The sequence below is a fragment of the Gordionus sp. m RMFG-2023 genome, chromosome 1 (genome assembly GCF_954871325.1).
Source record: "Gordionus sp. m RMFG-2023 chromosome 1, tfGorSpeb1-WG-v2, whole genome shotgun sequence".
Lineage (NCBI taxonomy): Eukaryota > Metazoa > Nematomorpha > Gordioida > Chordodea > Parachordodidae > Gordionus > Gordionus sp. m RMFG-2023.
Window position 1 is genome coordinate 7381090 of NC_088775.1, and position 18738 is coordinate 7399827.

General features: G+C 27.9%; 2 protein-coding genes across 2 annotated transcripts; both read left to right on the plus strand.

The window, feature by feature from the left end:
• Positions 1–3849: 3849 nt before the first annotated feature.
• LOC135931102 (galactoside alpha-(1,2)-fucosyltransferase 2-like) lies at positions 3850–4974 on the plus strand. The gene has a single exon (XM_065467980.1). The coding sequence runs from the start codon at positions 3850–3852 to the stop codon at positions 4972–4974; it is 1125 nt and encodes a 374-aa protein (XP_065324052.1).
• A 1288-nt stretch (positions 4975–6262) lies between these two features.
• On the plus strand, positions 6263–7676 carry LOC135932033 (galactoside alpha-(1,2)-fucosyltransferase 2-like). Its single transcript, XM_065469373.1, has one exon. The coding sequence runs from the start codon at positions 6350–6352 to the stop codon at positions 7610–7612; it is 1263 nt and encodes a 420-aa protein (XP_065325445.1). The 5' UTR covers positions 6263–6349; the 3' UTR covers positions 7613–7676.
• Positions 7677–18738: the final 11062 nt, after the last annotated feature.

Here is an 18738-nt window from a genome sequence, read left to right on the forward strand (position 1 = left end):
ATTTTATTTATTTTATTTTTTAAAATCAATAATAATATAAATGTTCTTGTCCTTACTTTTTCTTTTATAATTTTCGATAATCTTTCCTTCTTATTTTTATTTTGTATGTATAATAATTAGCTACCTTTTTTCTCTTTTTTAATTAGGAGCGGGTACATAATTATTTGGTTATAAGAAGAAAAATAATATATTTTTTTTGAAAAATAATATATTTTTTTTGAAAAATAATATATTTTTTTTCTAGGTTTTTCATTTATAAAAATAAAATATAATAACGAACGAATATAAATGAATCGTAATATATTTGTGCTATATTTATAATAACTTAATGATAAATTCTTTCTAAAAGAAAAATGTATATATATATATTTATATAAAAGATTCAATTATTTTTAATATAGTGAATTAACAAATCCTCTTTCTAATTAATAAACCGTAAACTTGGTTATAATGAAAATTTAAATTTTAACAAGATTATGACATCAAAACGGTTAAATTTTAAATCTCAATTTATTTTATTATATTTTTTTGGTGGTGGGGGGGGGGGCAGAATGATATAAAGAGATCAACACATGTTTTATCGATAAAGAAATAATAGAAGGTTTGTCCGATTAAGGCAATTAGACAATATGCTTAATAATATCCTATTAACATAGGCCTGAAAGTCTACAAATAAACCCTCTTATAGATTTTGTGCTGTCACCTTAAACAGTCATTTCAAATGATTTTAGACTCAGGACGATTGCACCTGTGATCATTTTAAACATGTTTCTGTGATAGCCCTACTTATTAAAATTATTTCCTTGCTGACTACGTCTAGCGAGCCATTAATTCTATCATCTATACACCATGATTGTGGGTTGAGCCTAGACTGCGATTGATGTCGATCATTTTGTTTATTCCTACACAATAGAGGATAGGTATAAGAAGGTAGGCCTCTATCTGTTGGGTACCTTCTATTGAACAAATTTTCATCATTTTTAAAAAAATGAGTGTGTGATATGATTGTCAGGAGGATAAATCCCTAAAAATACAATATTTAACGTTCTATTTAAAATGTAATTAAATTGCTAAATGTTTATTTAATATTTTTTATTCAATGAGACCATTCTGTTGAAAAAAAATTCAAAAAATGAAACAATTAAATATCATTATTAGCTGACGCATGCACACCCGACATAATTGCCCATTTTGCAACAAATCCAGAAAGACTTCTACCATTTCAATGAACCAGAGGAATAAATTCCACCTATCTAAAAAGTCCATATTTATCTCCGTCATATTTTTTTAATCTACTTCTATCAACAAATCCATGTCTTCCTTCTCCCTCCTCAGGTTCTGCAGGATGCGGCTCAATATCAACTTCAACCATAACACTTAATAATGCCATCATGACTAAGGAAATAGCAAATAATCATTTGTAGTTCATTTAGATGTGTATTAGATATCTAGGAAAAATTACTTTATTATACATATTGGGAAAAAATTATATCCCCTTAATGACTCTTTCAGATATTCTTCTTGATCTAGTTCTTAGCAATTACTAGCGATCCTGCGCTTTACCTCTACTATGTTAGAAGCCGCTGGCACCACCTAGTGTAGCCTACTATCGAAATTAGTAATTTACAATGTTATGCAATCTAAGCAACAAACAATTGGGAATTAATGTAAAGGCGGCTGGATTTCATTCTTGAAAGATTTTTTTATGCATAAAATGTACAAAAGAGAATTTTTAGGTATAAAATTTGATCAAAAATCTTTACTCCTTAAAAGATTTTTTCCAATTTTTTTTTGTTATGAATTTTCAAACTCTGGTCTGCAATAAATAGCCAATTTATTATCGATCACTTAAGAACAATATTTAAATATCTAATATAATCCAAAATTATACCAGATACTAAATTTTTATCTTTTTGTTGTAAAATCTAATCCTAAGATATTAATCCTAGCCTATTCCTCAATAACTAAATTTTGCCTTAAATATAATATAGCAGAGACCCGCGGAAGTGTTCATGTCAAACGGCTCGATTTGATCCAATTTTTAAAAACGTTTAACTCCATATTTTAATCGGTAAAATATTGTCCTAAACCTTGAGATTTCCATAATAGATGTCCAAAAACCTTTGTGTCACCTATGAGAGAAAATCTTCAGGCTTGCGTAATATTTTTCTGGATAAAATATTTAAGCCAGTCGTTTTTAACTCTAACATATTATTAAGCCTGGTCTGGATCTGTTAATACTTCATTATTTCTTGATAATTAGTTTTTAAAAGAAAAATTTTGAAATTGTATATTTTGTAATTATATTGTACCATCTGATTAATTAATTAATATAATTTTAAAATTTTATTTTATAAAATTAGACCGACCCTGATTTTGTAAATAAGCCCAGCCCGAATATGTAAATAATTATTTCTAGGTCCAATAATTTTTTTTTGCGGAGAGAACTTGGAGTTTTCGGAACCGGCGAAACCAATTATAAAATTTTCTGAAACCGATCCTAACAAAAGTTGCAAGTAATTTTATATATTTAGTGTTTATTTATAAAATATTGGGCGATTTCATTTAAGTTAGGTTTATTTATTATTTACAATCCGAGGTCTGCAATGGGCGGGTTTTTAGTCCGCCAGCCTAAGCCCACCCAATCAATCGGCGTGAGCGGGTTTTCTAAAATATTTACAATTGGGCGGGTGGCGGGTGGGTTAAAAAATATTTTTAAAACATTGGGCGGGTGAATTTCAAATATTTTCCCCGGCGAAATGAGCAGAACAGACTTTTTTTTGTTTCATTAATATTGCATGCTTTTAATCAAAATTACGACTAAATAAAACGGTCGATAGGTCAAATAAATTTAAAACAATGAGTGGGCGGGTTTTTTGTTGTTTAAACCCCATCGTAAATTTCCTTCTTTTCGTAAATATCATTTTAAGCTAATAAAAAAATGAAAGAAAAATTAGCAAATAATAAATTTTAAAATTAACGGCTATAATTCAAAATTCTTAGAAAAAAATGCATTTTTAACATAAAAAGCGAAAACCCAAAATTATTTCTATAAAAATCTAATATAATCAAATGGCCTAAAAGTCAAATTTATGGGGGGAAAAATCCAATAGTGCCCCCCCCCCTCCTTCCCCATAGTAATTATTTTGTTTTTAAGGAGAGATATGATCGAGTTTGAAATGTTTCCTCAAAATATAAAAAATCTCAAACATTTTTGATTTTCGAATATTTGTTAAAATGAAGATGTTTTTGAGAATCTCAAAAATTTTTGATTAAATTTTTTTTCTAAAATTCCAATTTTTTTTTTATAAATCTTATATAAAAGATTTTTAGGATATTACAATATTTCTGTTTTAGTTTATAACTTTGAAGGTATCTTTTTAATAACCTCTTTTTATATAAAAAAAAAATTAAAAAATAAATAACAAATAAGTATAAATAAATAAATAAAATTATCAATTCTTGATAGTGACAATAACCATAAAATAATATTTAATAAAAGGGTCAAGTTCACATTATGTGATAAAAATGAATGGCTGGATAAAGTCACAACAATGCAATGCATTATTAAATAACGATTTTTTTTATTTGTAGTTATTTTTCTCATTATTTTAAATGACTTTTTTTATAGATTTATACATTTTATTATAGTCAATTATTTGCAATATTTTCAGATTATCATGAAGAATATTCGCGGCAACTATTCAAAAGATTGTGATTAACTAAAGTTGATTAACAAATACAAAAATGGTAAAAAAATAAAATTAAAGTAATAATGATTTTTTTGAATATAATTTTAAAATTATAATAAATATTTACGTGAAAAATAAAAAGTTTTTTTTTTGAAAGATGAGTTGGAATTTTTCTTTTTTAAATCCCAAAAAACAACCCTGCAAAAGGGTATTGGTATTGATAACGATTAGCATTTTTATATTTATTATACCCCTATTTTTATACGAGGATAAATTAAAATACCCAGTCTCGATCACTGAATATTACGGAGAATATTTTTATAAGCCGCCACCACGAGACATTATAGCCTGGCAAGCCAGTGGTAGGTTGGGTAATGTCATGTTTCAATGGGCCGTTGTATCCGTACTGGCATTAAGAACAAATAGAACTCCTGTCCTATTACAAGAAAGAGGAAATACGGGGGCAGTGATCAAACTATCTCAGTTTTTCGAAATGAGAGTAGAGCAAATCGATTCCTTGGAACTTCTCTGGAGAAGGAGTAACGAAAATAATCAGAATCGAATGAGTATCGTTACTTATCAAATAAAAGGTCATTTCGACCCAACTCTAGAAAGAAGAATCAGGAAGCAAGATGTTAGGATATTCTTTGGGTACCCTAACTCCTACAGATACTTTATCGATGATCTTGCTCTAGCCTATATCAAAAATATATTTCGTTTTCGGGGTCACATTAAGACCAAGGCTTTAGAAGAACTCGATATTATAATTAATGGGTACCCTAAATCCCATAGCAAAAAGTTAATAGTCTCCTCGAACACCTGTCAGGAGGGTAGAATAAAGAAATACGAATTCGTAGGGGTGCACATACGTAACGGAGATATGGCAGGCATCAATGGTCGATACGAAGTAAGGTTTAATGTGAAGCCCTATATAAATCGAGCTATTCAATGGTTTACCGCATACTTTTCTGGGCTCAACAAAAAATCGAATGAAATACCTTGCCTAGAACCATTGTTCGTGATATGCGGTGATGACTTAAATTGGACTAGAAATTATTTTTACCGCCATGTAGGACATGTTGTGCTATGTCGCCAGAATCACTATATAATAGATATGGCCTTGCTTAGCTACTTTAATTATTCTATCATAACCCAGGGTACCTATGGATGGTGGGCAAATTTTTTAAATCTTCAAGAGTCACACATAGTGCTTTACCCGTCAGAGATGAGCGGATCTTACGGAAATTTTATGGATTATTTGCCCCAGTGGATTGGAATCTAAAAAGTAATTTATAACAAACATTTTTCATAAATAATAACAACTAAAATTATAATAATGACAATGGTATTAGGGTTACCGGATCTTGAGAAAACATTTTTTAAAGTATTTTATTAGGGCATGATAATATTAAATTGATTCTTAAGATTCATTACAAATTTTTCACTTCCTGCTACTTTTCTGATATTGGCACAAAGATTATTTAAAATTATACTATCGTGGAGATAAGATAGTATTTGCATTGATAGACTCCTCTTATAATCGATTCCTTTCATTCCCCTTGTTAATTCTTGGGTATAGAAGGATATTTTTTTTTATGTTGGCAATTTGGATCATATATAGAAAAAAGAGAAGCCGCTTTAATGAAAAATTCGCTGTGTTGTTCAGGAATTGGCAGATCATTGAAATAGTTGAACCCATTTTTGTTTAAGTGAAAGTTTTGCATATTAAATAAGGTTACAAAATACAACATTTTTTTTTCGAAAATATTCTAAGAATTATTCAATCTTTGAACATTTAATTTTATCATTATTTGAAACATTTAAATAATGGTAGAAATTTTTAGCCATAAATCAAAATAATCAATTTGACGCGCGCATGTTCGAAAGTAGGTTCATAAAATCTGCGTTTTTTTTAAACAAACTTTCTATGAGTAATCAGAAAATTACTGAAACTTTGAACAGCTCTTAAAAAAAAATATATATATCTATATTTCATAAATAAAATAAAATACCTCAAAATTAATGGCGAAATTGTCTGAAATTCGTAGGGTAATTATTTAGAGATGTTGCAACATTCCAAAATTCTAATTATCTTCTTCTAAATGGCATTAAGGTAGGTAAGTCACAAATAAATTTTTTAAAATCATTCCCGAATTTATTTTTGGTAATATTATATAAAACTTTTTCCAGAAATAATTTCTCTTGATAGTGGTAACCCTATAAAAAATAAATTGAGGCATACGTTAATATATTGTTATATAAATATAAAACCTTTATATAAACACAGAAAAAAGGGTATGATGACCTTAACGGTTAATATTCATATTCTACCATACTTATTTATATCGTAGATGTACTTGTTGTATACTTGTATAATTATTTTATAATAAAATATATATTTATGGCCCCCCTAAGACATAAAATCTTAAAATATTGTTTTAAAAATAATAATAGTTTTTGAAAAAAAATCTTAGGTAATTGGGCAACAAAAATAGATTTGATTTTATATAGTAAATTTTTTTTTGAAGTATATACTTATAAATTTTGGTTTTTATGTTCTAGGAATTTTATAGCCCCTCACTTATCTAGAATTTCCACGAGATTTTATAATAGCGCATGAATCAGAGGCGATCACCTGACTAGGAGACAATTACGACATGTTTCGCGAAAAGAAGAATTTGTCGTTATTAATCTCGATTTGTCTATTCTTATTCTTATTCCTTTATTCTTTGAGTAATTATAGTAATCACCCATGGATATCCACAAAACTGAATATATTATTTGTCAAATACAAGGATTCCAACGAATTAGCACCGAAAAGTTCCCCGAGGGTTCCTAACTCGGGAACATTCCCGAATAAAGAATCGTATAATAATTATATAGACAAAACTTCTAAGTTAGTCTTCGACAATAATATGATATACGACGACGAAACTGGATTTACTTGCGCTCCAAACAACAATTACATTGGATGGAAGGCACGAGGAAGATTAGGCAATTTGATGTTCCAATATGCCACGTTGTACAGTTTGGCGAGGGACACTGGAAAAGTTCCAACTTTATTGGTGGCGACTGGGAAATTAAGAGGTAAAAAATTGTCCGATTTTTTTAAAGTGACTCATCGGGAAATGCCGGAATTACCGACAACGTGCGATTATACAGCAGCCTCTGCCTCTTTTGTCAGATCAGATGAGAGGAAAGTTAAAGTGTATAAGGTCATGCAAGCGTACGATACCTTACTCAAGGATAGAATAAAAAATGATGGGTACAATGTATTCGAAGGGTTTCCTAATTCATATAAATACTTTGAGAAATATAAGAAGGAAATAATGAAAGAGTTTACTCTCAAACCTAAAATCAAATCTAAGGCCGAAGAATTTTTGAGAAAAGTAAAATCGAGTTTTTTTGCTTCGCCTATCCATCGCCCAAAGTCGAAAGACCGATATTTGACATTCGTAGCCATTCACATTCGAAGGACGGACATGATCCGATGGATCCAAATAAACAAAGGAAAATTTTCGGGATTAGCCTACATCAGAAAAGCTATGAATTGGTTTAAGGATTATTTTACGAATTCTAATTATTTCTCGAAACATAGAAAAAACAAATCTAAAAACCAAAATTTTGCATTCATAGCGTGTAGCGATGACCTAGAATGGTCCCGGGAACATTTGGGAAAAATTAACAATGTATATTTTTGCCCGGGGAGATCTCCGATCGAAGATTTAGCCATACTCGCATCTTGCAATCATTCGATTCTCACACAGGGTACCTTCGGCTGGTGGGGAGCCTATTTGGGAGGTGCTAACATAACCATTTACCCTTCAAATTATTATTCAACCTCATCGCCTCAGCTGACGACTAAAAAATTTACGTATCATCTCAAATACCCCCAAAATTGGATAGGCCTGTCGATATGAATTCGAATAGTATTGGATATTCATTCATATTGTCATAATAAAAAAAATACAATTATTTTTTTTAGTGTCCAAAAACCATTTAAAAAATTCGAAAAGTTTCAAAACTTTCTCAAATTTTAAAATTTTAATAAAATCATATGTTAAATTCTCAAAATTTAAAATTTTTTTAAGAAATTATGTTGGACATGTTTTTATATTTAAATAGCTTATTGATTTATTTTTTATTATTTTGGACAACACAGTTTTACAAATAAATTTATAACTTAATTATATTTAAAAAAAATTATATTCTATTAAATTTAAGTGTTGTAAAAACTAACAACTAGGTAATGGTAAATGGCTAATTAAAAATATGAAAACTGTATGATTATTATAAGAGCTAATTTAGTTGTGGTCTATTTATTCCATTCTATTCTGGTTAGATATAATTAGTTAGAGGATTCGAAGTATATTATTAAGTGTAAAATCGATAGTGTTATTGAACTCATCAATTTAAGCCAATTTTTAAAAACGGCTATCTCAATATTTTATCCAGAAAAATTAACGCAAATATAAACAACTATTAGCAAAATCTCAAGGTTTAGGCAATATTTTCCTGACTAAAATATAGTTATCCTTTTTTAAAAATCGGCCCAAATCGAGCCATTCAACGACACTAAAAATCTAAATTAATTTTAATCAAGATATCATTTATTTTTCAAAGAATGTAAAATCTATTTGGACTAATTAATATAATATAAATTATGACTTTTGACATGTCTACTTTAAAAATAAGGTACTAAAATGGTAGTAGCTAATTGTGTTAAAAGGAACCATAATTGTATTTACAAATTTTTATATGAATCAGTTGATAAATAAAAACTAATAGATTAAAAATTTATTAATATGATGATCAAAAAATTTTCTTAAATTAACATGAAACTATAGATTGGAAAAAATTTCCATATTTTTTAAAATGATAATATTCGATATTTGCAGCGAAAGAGGACACATATGTTATAGTCCCACATTCGCGATTTTCTTAAGACACATTAAATAGTTATCAGCGATCAGCGTCTAAACATAAATTATTGATTTTTTGGTGGATTATAATGTGCACAAATTGAGCGTTTCTAAGACAAATTATCGTACAAATTAGTCAATCGCTTGACGTTAAAAACTATGTACTGGTTTGCATTTTTCAATACTTTTTATTCATTCATTTTACATGTGGTCTATTACCCGTTCTTTAAAAGCTCGGTTTTATTTTGCAAAAGAGCCTTCAAAACCTTTTTACCCCAATAAGAATAATGAAGAGGGGGGGGGGGGTGGCACTAAAAAATCCTTTCGTAAATTAAATTTAATATTATAAAAAATGCAAAATTATAACTTATTTAAAATGGAATATTTATTAATTAATGAAATATAGACGATAATATAATTTACAAAGTTATTTTTTATAACTTAGTTAAAATTTTGAATTGACGATATTAATTAAAAAGGAACCTCAATTTAAACAAGAGATGCATAAATTTTTATTAGAAAAAGTAAGGCAAAAAGCAAAAGTTCAATTTGTGCGCACTATTATGCGATATTGCATATATATTATTGATAACCTTGACTTTATATACTGTTGAATCTAGTGTTAAGTTGAATTTAAAACCGATATTAAGTTATGATATATGGCATCTGAGGCATAAACGAATGGCAATTCTTCTTTTTGGCATATGATAAGACATAACAAATTATTGACTAAAAAATGCTTTTAGGCATTTACATTCTCCACAGTCTGTCATCCAAATGTGGGAATCTCTCTAATATATTATATGGGAAGATTGGAAATGTTTGCCTGAAAATTTTATACTATGTGATGAAAGAAAAATTTGATAGCAGGTTAGCTTCTAATAATTTGATCCGTGTCAGCTCACAGCAATTTTTTATTTTTTGGAAAGATAGAGCCTAGGATCATAGAGTTAATCATTTATCCGGAGGAAATTTGGTGACTACATATGGTATATATTTAGCCAACTGAAGCACATGCCATTTAAAAAAATTATTTTTTTTATAGATAAGTATAATTGATAAACGCGTATGTTTCTCCTTCACTTAACATTTACGGATATACAAATTTGATTGGCAGACATTTGATAAAATATTTTCCATCTCAAATTTAATAAAAAAAATATATTATAGTATATTCCTTTTTCTCACGTGACTCCACGATAAAAATTAAATCATATTCAGTTGGTGGTTAAAAAATATTTTGAAATAAATAGTTTTTACAAAAGAATGATTGATGATGGAATTAATTTTTTTTTATTACAGTGATATATAAATTTTGAGTAATAATCCATAAAAAAAACCAAATTATTAGACCGTATTCTGGTTCATTTTATTTCTAAACAGTAGTCTATTTAACCAGCTATATAGCTTTCTCTAAACAGTCCTAAAAAAGAAAGAGGCTATTTAGATCCACGTAAAAAGAGTAAAGGTTGTCTTTGGGGAGGGGGGGGGAAGTAAAAATAAGAAATAATATTCATTTAAATGTATAGCACACTTATAAAACCAACCAAAATATGGGTGTCCGTTTAGCCACACGGCCTTATTATTTTATTTCGCATTTATTTTATACATGAACTTTAATTATAAAACGCGCGTGATCATCTTTAAATTATTTGCCCACCCGATTCAAAAAAAATTTATCATGTGGGGTTAAAAGAAATTTAATACTGATATTTAGATCTGGATGTTAACCCCGGAATTTTATATAATTCGAAATCCTATTTAGTACACAAATTTAAAAATACTACTTACTACTACATCAGGTGACTAACAATAGGATATTAATTGTTTTTTTAAATATTAGTAGTCACACAAATTTAGGAATCGCTTATGCAATATAGGAAAATAATTGAGGGTGTGAGTTCCATGCGCAAAAAAAAACAAAATTTCTTTTTCTCAATAACTTTAGGGATCTCTATATCCGTAAAATATTAGCCAGACCCCAATGGATATATATATATATATATTATCGACAATGCCTGTATTGCCTGATTAATGTTTTAACCAAACCCATATAATTCTTAGTATACAAATTATAATAACTCAAAAGTCATAGGTGTTGTAAATACACTTACTAAAATTACATTTTCTGGCGAAATTAAGATCTTCAAATTTAAAAAAAACGCGCTCAAAAATATTGATAATTATATTTTTCCAACTTTAATATTTGTTAAAATGAGTCTAACTAGCTTTAACGGAAATAAATTCCAGCATATGCCAAATACGCTAATAATTTAATTCAAGGAATGTTCAACTAGAGATTTTTTAATTGGATGAAATATATTTTTAAATTAAGCATGAAGTAAGGAGTAGGATTAAAGATAAGAGAGGTATTTGTTAGGATTAATTAAAGATCTGAGAGAAATAGGTTTAGCAGAGCTATACCGAAAGCTTTGACGGCCCAGGGCAAATAAATAATTTGAGGGCCCAAAAAACACCATTTACCTAAGCTTATTTGGTAATTTTTTGCAATGAATATTATTTCCAGTCATTATAGCTTTCGCTTGAAAATTTGTTTGTCAAATTTTAAAAAAGTTTAAAACAAAAAAAAAATATATTAAACTTTCTCTATCGAGAACAGTAACCGATGATTAATTGATTATTGGAAAAATTTTGCATATGGAACGAATCATAAAAATGTCTACCATTTTTGTTTAGTGGAATATAAAAATACTCTATTCGTTGAGGACCTTTTTCTACGAAAAAACATTCGCAGATTATCAGTTATCCATAATAGCCATTTACTTATATCGCCCCAGTTTGTGTTTAAATTTTTAAGAGGGATTATTGTTAACTATGTTCTAATCTGCTGTGGATTCCTCTATACCATGAGAAGGATAAAATTTTTGAACCAAACCTCTGGGAGCTCGTCATAGTGAGTGAAAGAAATATGAGAACCAGTGTTCTGTGAGGTCGTCATGATGATAAAAAATATGAGAACCAACGATCTGTGGGATCATATGATTGGCCATAAGTATATTAATGTGCTCCGAGATGGATATCGATTTCTGGCACTTCACTTGTGGCGTATGGTGTCACATTTTCATTTTTAAGGCGTTTTAAAATAGTCCTCATTTGAGAATTAATAAATGTAGCTAGACGTTTCTTTCTTTTTCGTTTCTCAGCACCTGGATCAAATTTGCTTTTTTCTCTCATTCTTTGGTTATGAAATAAAAGATTGTATGGCGTCTCCTAGTAAATCTCCTTAAGCACTATTTATATATTAATCTGATTTGTCATATTTAGGGTCTGAAATTACCATTTAATTATACATTTAATACGATTCTAAATTAAAATAATAACTCAATCTAGATTAGAGTTGTACCTACTCGAAAGTTCTATGAATCAAATGAAGACTAGTGTAAAATTTATTATTTTAAAATAGACTAATCAGAATATTCACAAAGAATGCTTCATAACTATTACAACCACAAAAACAGGACCTTTACTTGAAAATATACAAAATATTAATCAAAATAGTCATTTAATAGAAATCATTTAAAAAAAATTATTATTTATTTTTATTTACCGATTACCTTGTTTCTCTGCTAGAAAAAATTTAAATAAATTGTTAATAAAAGATTATTTATAAATAGAAAAAAGTGAAAATTTCAATAAAAAATAAAATTTCAAAAATAATGAAGTTTTTATTTACTATAATATAAATCAAATTTTTCGTTATAATACATAAGGCTAACATGCTAAACTTTTTTTTCAAAATTTATACATAGATTTTTTTTACAAAAATTCTTATTTTTCAAGAGATTATAAATAATTCAGTAAAATTACAAAATTTGATGGCCCCTAAAATTGCCTAATTTCGGCGATGGCAGTTGCCCCGCTCGCCCCCTACCCGCCTGCATGGCCCCGAGTTTGGGTTTAGATTGGTTTTAAATAAAAATACTTTCTATTAATAAACGGTCAAATCTAACATACAGATCATGTGAGTATAAATGGACGAAAATATACCAACTGTTGTATAGACAATTTTCTTGAGCTCTGAACCTAAATCGTAAAAAATGCCTTACCCTTATAAATTTTCTAAATTTCCAACAATTTTATAAAGTATAATATCGGTTCCATTATCCTATCATTTTTTAAAGTAAAAAAAAATTATGATAAATTTTGACATTTAAAACAAAATACATGAAATCGAGTTATCTATGATTTATAGTTTAAAACAAAATCGATTTATGGAAGTCTAATTATTGCATTAACAATAATAAAGCAAAAATATATCGCAAAGTGATAAAGTCTGCGAATATATATATATTTTTTTAAACAAATACACAAATATTGTATATTAATAAAACATGAATAATTTATTAAATATATATTTAATTTGAAAAATATTAATATGTATTGATTAATTTAATTTTCAGGCAATTCCATATACGATCATAGGAGCGCCGGGTCTATAGCATTTGTGGAAATTCTAAAATGAGCGTGTTCATTCATGTTAAACCGGCAATATAAATATTTCATCAATCTATATAAATTTAATGTATTTATATTTAGTATATAAATTAAAAAATAGATTAGTCACAAATTGTTGGTTGTATTTTACAACATATACTAAAACATATTCTGCAAAATCAATATCTCCATATTTAAAAATGTGCTCAAAAAAAATTATTCTGCAATTTTTCAAACTTTTAAATCATTTTATTTATACTATTTTTTTTTGGAAATTTTGAAAAAATAAAATCTAATTTTGTTGGAAATGTATATCGGCATTTATAATACCTATCCTTTAAATTGATGATATGGCCGCCCGTAACCATTACATACATAAGTATTTGACAATAATTAATTTGTCATACACTCATAGTGATATCAGCAATCAAGTTAAGAGACAAAAATGACCTTTTTAAAACTGACTAAATTTTAATAAAAAAAATTGTTTTTAGTGCTATCCTATATGCAAACATCTGCGAATTAGCTGTGTAGTATACAAAATATGATAATTTTACATTTATTTATAATTCGCCAGGCAATTTCGGCAATTGTGAATGCAGGTTAACCTAGACTGATAAATGCGTATCATTACAATTAGGCCATTATGGGTTGTCCAACTAAAATTGCCGTTAGAGCAGGTCATTTATTTATATTTCTATTCGTCTATTTATCTGACTTGTCAGATTTAACAGATTATTAATAAAAATCATCATATTTTATTATATCTTATTAACAATAGCCCATATCTTTTTAAGCTATGGATTACTTGTTGAATTTTATATACATTTCATCTAATTTAAAAAAAAATCTCTTTCATTCAACATTCTTTAGTTGCGCCATTATCGAAAATCGGTTTGGGACGCCATTTTAAAAATTAAATTTTTATGAAAACTTAAACAAAAAAATTTCAGTTTTGTTTATGCATAAAACTTTTATACGGGAAAAAAATGGCGTATACGCCAGCTGACTTATATTCAACGATTCTTCAAAATCCATTTTAAAAATGAATAAATCTTCCAGGTAAGTATTATATGATATTGGACCAAATTAATATTTTTTTTTCTACTGTCTAACACATCAAAACATAACTATCCTAATTTAATTAAAGATTTTCTATTTTACAATTCAAATTTCTTAGATTTATCTTTAATTTTTGTAAAAATAAACTTATATATATATTATAATATATACCTCATTTTATTCGATCGATAGTTATAATCTACTAGTTGAAAATAATAATTAAAAAATGGCCTCAAAATTAAAATGGTATGGCGCGACAATTTGTTGCGGTCATTTCGAATATCAATTTAATGCGGTCAGTAAAATACATGTCAATTGAACATTTCTCAACGGGACATATGTCAAATGAAAGCCTGTTAATTCTATCTGGGTTATTTCGACCTGTGACAAATGTGCAAAGCGATAATTCTGCAAAACAAAAATTGATAAAATAAAACCGTTTAAACGCCACCACAAATTTAAACTGTTAAATCGGGGTCACGTAAATTAAAGGTGGAAAATTTGCCGTTATTAATTGAGCGCGCAATGTATGACGCGGTGCGCAAATATTTGACTTGAAAAAAAATTATTATTTCGACCATTTATCAGTAGAAAATTATAAATAATCCTTACTATCTAAAAGAATATACTAAGCATATAAAATATTTAAATAAATTTTTTGACAGTAACCAAACAACGAACACCAATTTTTTTTAATGTTTATTTTATAATATATAGTTTTGAGTTATTTGCGTAATTTTCTTGAAAAGGTTATCTTTATACGATTGAGTCTCTGACCCTGAATTCACAGCTAGCGAGAATTCGCGTATTTTGTGTATTTCGCCGAATTCGGGTTAACTGTGAAGGCAGGGTTACGGTGGATTCATAGTGGGAACGATCCGACACGATTTAAAGCTGAGTGGATTTCAAAAATCCCCTTATGAGATCAATTTTTCTTTATTAAAATCAATGATTTTTAGATTATTAACATGAATAGAAATAATATTAAAAATTAATATTAATAAAAATTGATCTCATAAATTGGTTTTAAAAATCAATCAGTTAAATAGTATCCCGTATCCTGCTATAAACCCAGCATTATTACTCATAATAATTTTTCTTTTATTTTAAATATAATAAAATAAACACTAGTAAAATAAAATGGATTCGTTTAAATTTTTCAGTTATATGGTTATTTATCTAAATAAGTACAATTTTTTTTATTCATAACATAAATTAATAAATGATAATAAAATTTTCTAATAATTGACATTTGTTATAAAATGACAATAAAATAATAGTATAAGTATATTAGACAATCAGTTAGTGTTTTTAAACGGCTCAATTTGAGCCGATTTTTAATTAACTCAATACTTATTCTGGGCAAACATTATGCAAGCCCTTTAAGATTTTTCTGATAGCTGGCACAAAGGTTTGGAAATCTATTGTGAAATCTCGAGGCTTAGGCAAAATTTTTCTGTCTAAAATATTGAGTTTGCCGTATCTAAATATCGGCTCAAATAGAGCCGTTTATCAATAATGCAGTTTGAAAACAAAAAATCCTTATGCTAACAGCATGCCGGTAGTGGATTAAATATTAAAAAAATAGTTATATTTAGTGTATGGAATATGAAATATAAACTATTTATGGATCCAATTCTGGTCATAATTCGGTTCCTCATTTTACCCCTGATGAAAAATCTTATAAAATTCATAGTATATCACTGGTGTTTAGTTTATACAATACGGCAGAATCAAAGATAACTATTGCAAGAATATTCCATAAGTAAGAACTATATGAATTTAAGCATTTGAAAAATATTGTGTTTGTATTCCCATGTTGATTGATTTAAATCTTAGTGTCAATTGGTGTATTGCCAATAGATAAATTTAAAATGATTCAGAAGTTCATAATCATATCTGAAATTTAATAGGATAATTTATTTATTACTTGGATACATTTTTAGTGTAAAAAAACGCTTTGCGTTATTTACAAACTTATCATTTGTTTAGCCCGTTTTTTTAAATTTAAATAATCTAATTTTTATTTTATTTTTGGGATTCCAGCATTTCTAGAATGCCCATTCTCTAAATTTCTAACAATTTTTTGTAAGATGTCAATTTATTTTGAGAAGTCAAGCGTTATAATTTACTACGCCACTGTCATATTGCCAAACATATAGTGGCATTTTTCAAAAAGAAAGTAATATCTTAATGACTAACTAAATTAAAATGGTACCTGTATAAGCATTTAGGACATATAAATTACATGGTTCTTTGTATTTTATCATAAATATATGTAATGAAATTTAATAGAAGTTATATTAAGCAGCACCGAACCCCGCCGCCGTCATAAGAGTTATTTTACAATTTTGCGACACCGATTTCTATCGAGTACCTACAACTGCCTATATTAACGGCAGCGTAGTAATTCTGTGGGACCCCTATCTCTGATAGTAAAGTTAAACGCAGTCTCAGACAATATTTTTTTCGGCGCAGAGGTCTAGAAATAAGTAATCCATAAAATAACTAAAGATAAAATATATACTCAGAAATTTATTTGGTAATGATACATTTGTGTTTAAAACCCCCATTAACACTAGCGTAACTTTATCATGATTTAAATATTATATAGACACAATAAATATTTGGGAAAAAAAACTTTCTCATAAATATCTAATTAAAAATTTAAATTTTATTATAATTTTTAATTATAATCTATAGACAGTCAAAACTTTATAATAAAATTTTTTAATAGTTATTTTATATTAAAATAATATTTATGTGACATGGGGATTTAACGAATCGTGGTTTCTGGTAAATTTTTAACTTAAATCATTAATAGCGCGCACTTTTTAAATTTTGAAAAAGAAAAAATGAAAGAATAAAAGAAATAAAGTATTGAGCTAATCAATTTGTTGTATCATCGATTTTTTTTAAAAATCATTTGATATTTTAAATTTTTGTTATATAATCTTATATGTTTTACTTTATTCTACTTTAAATTTATATTTAGATTAAATCTAAAAAAAATGCAATAAATAAACTTTATAAAAAGTTGAAAAGATCAGTTGAAATTAAAATGTAACATTATTATTTTTACGATATGTACAATTATAAATTTTTTAAATTACAATAAATAAAATTATCATTATGCGAATCTCGAACTTTCCATCATGGTGGCTAGGATAAATTCAAATCGCGCTCCTGCAATAATTACAATACATTCCTTCTAGTTTTTTATTATTAGGGGAATTTCGTGACAAATAAAAAATAAAATTAAAAAGTTTAACAAAATTAAAATAGTTAAAGATAACATAAAAAGAACCAACATCAAAAAAAATAAGACTATTATCACCAATCATGCACTGCTTGACATTCTAAATCCTAATTCAAAATACATGGACATAAAAGACAATACCATCTTCAAATTTCCCAAAACAACAGCAACGACAGCGTGTATATTGATAAAGTACAAAGCTTTTTAGATACAAGCAAGATTTCTGGCGGGGAAAGGTTGCTTTCTGCACTTAACAATTAATTCAATCACACTAAGCGGTTTACACAGAAGCACACTTTATGGACCCCATCGCTCTTCTAGGTAAATTTAAATTACGACATATTTCCAACGAGAAAGCCAAACTCATCGAATTCTATGCTACCGTTTAAGTTGGTCACAACCAGACTAAATCAAGACTGCAAATTTATTGGAATTCAACATATCATTGCAAGATCAGGGTAACTACAATTTTTAAAGAGGTGAGGAAAAAAGTTTTAAATACTTTTACCAAAGAAGATATCTATAACTTAGGTCTAGAGGAAGAGATTATAGTAGTTAGTGATCTCAAACTTATGGCTAAGTTCGATGCGATACATTTAGGTGAATCGTCACAAACAGAAGGGTAGATAAAACACATGGTAAAGTTAAGAGAAGCTATAAGGTCGAAGGAAGAATTAAAACAGGATATGAATGAATACAATAGATTTCTATTAAAATATTATGTTAATACGAAACAAACACAGTTCTATTCGATGACGTTCGTCATCAATGGATTCCTCGTCCATATTTTGATTGCCATGGATGCAGTCATCAAAGCCACAGCCCAAACAATGACAGCCAAAGATGCTACTACTATAATCACACACCATGTTACAACTCGCCGAGATCTCAAGAAATAAACGACAACCACAGACCTATATATTATGAGCGCGATGGTCTACATAGCTATGACAAGAGTACATTATATCCTGGTTTTCCAAGGTTCTAACCGAGAAAGAGCTACAATTAAAACAAATTTAGTAGTAACAATAATCACCTTAAAAATAATTCTCATAAACGGTTTTGGGAACCAAGAAATTACTAGGATATAATTCTATTATACGTAACAACCAAAATTATAATAATAACAATAGACTCAATGCTATCTATACTACAATAGCAAGTTATCACAGGATAACTCCAACTACAATATAAATGTGAAACGTCACGATTTACAACGTTGAGAACTAAGCTTGATACTTAAATAAAATAAATTCATTGAATATAGATTGGAATCAAAATATAATATTATACTTTTTACGATAAAATGAATTTTTTGAATTACAATAAATAAAATTATTATCATGTG

Coding starts and splice junctions, on each gene's coding strand:
- LOC135931102 (XM_065467980.1), top strand. CDS start 3,850: ATGAGTTGGAATTTTTCTTTTTTAAATCCCAAAAAACAACCCTGCAAA.
- LOC135932033 (XM_065469373.1), top strand. CDS start 6,350: ATGTTTCGCGAAAAGAAGAATTTGTCGTTATTAATCTCGATTTGTCTA.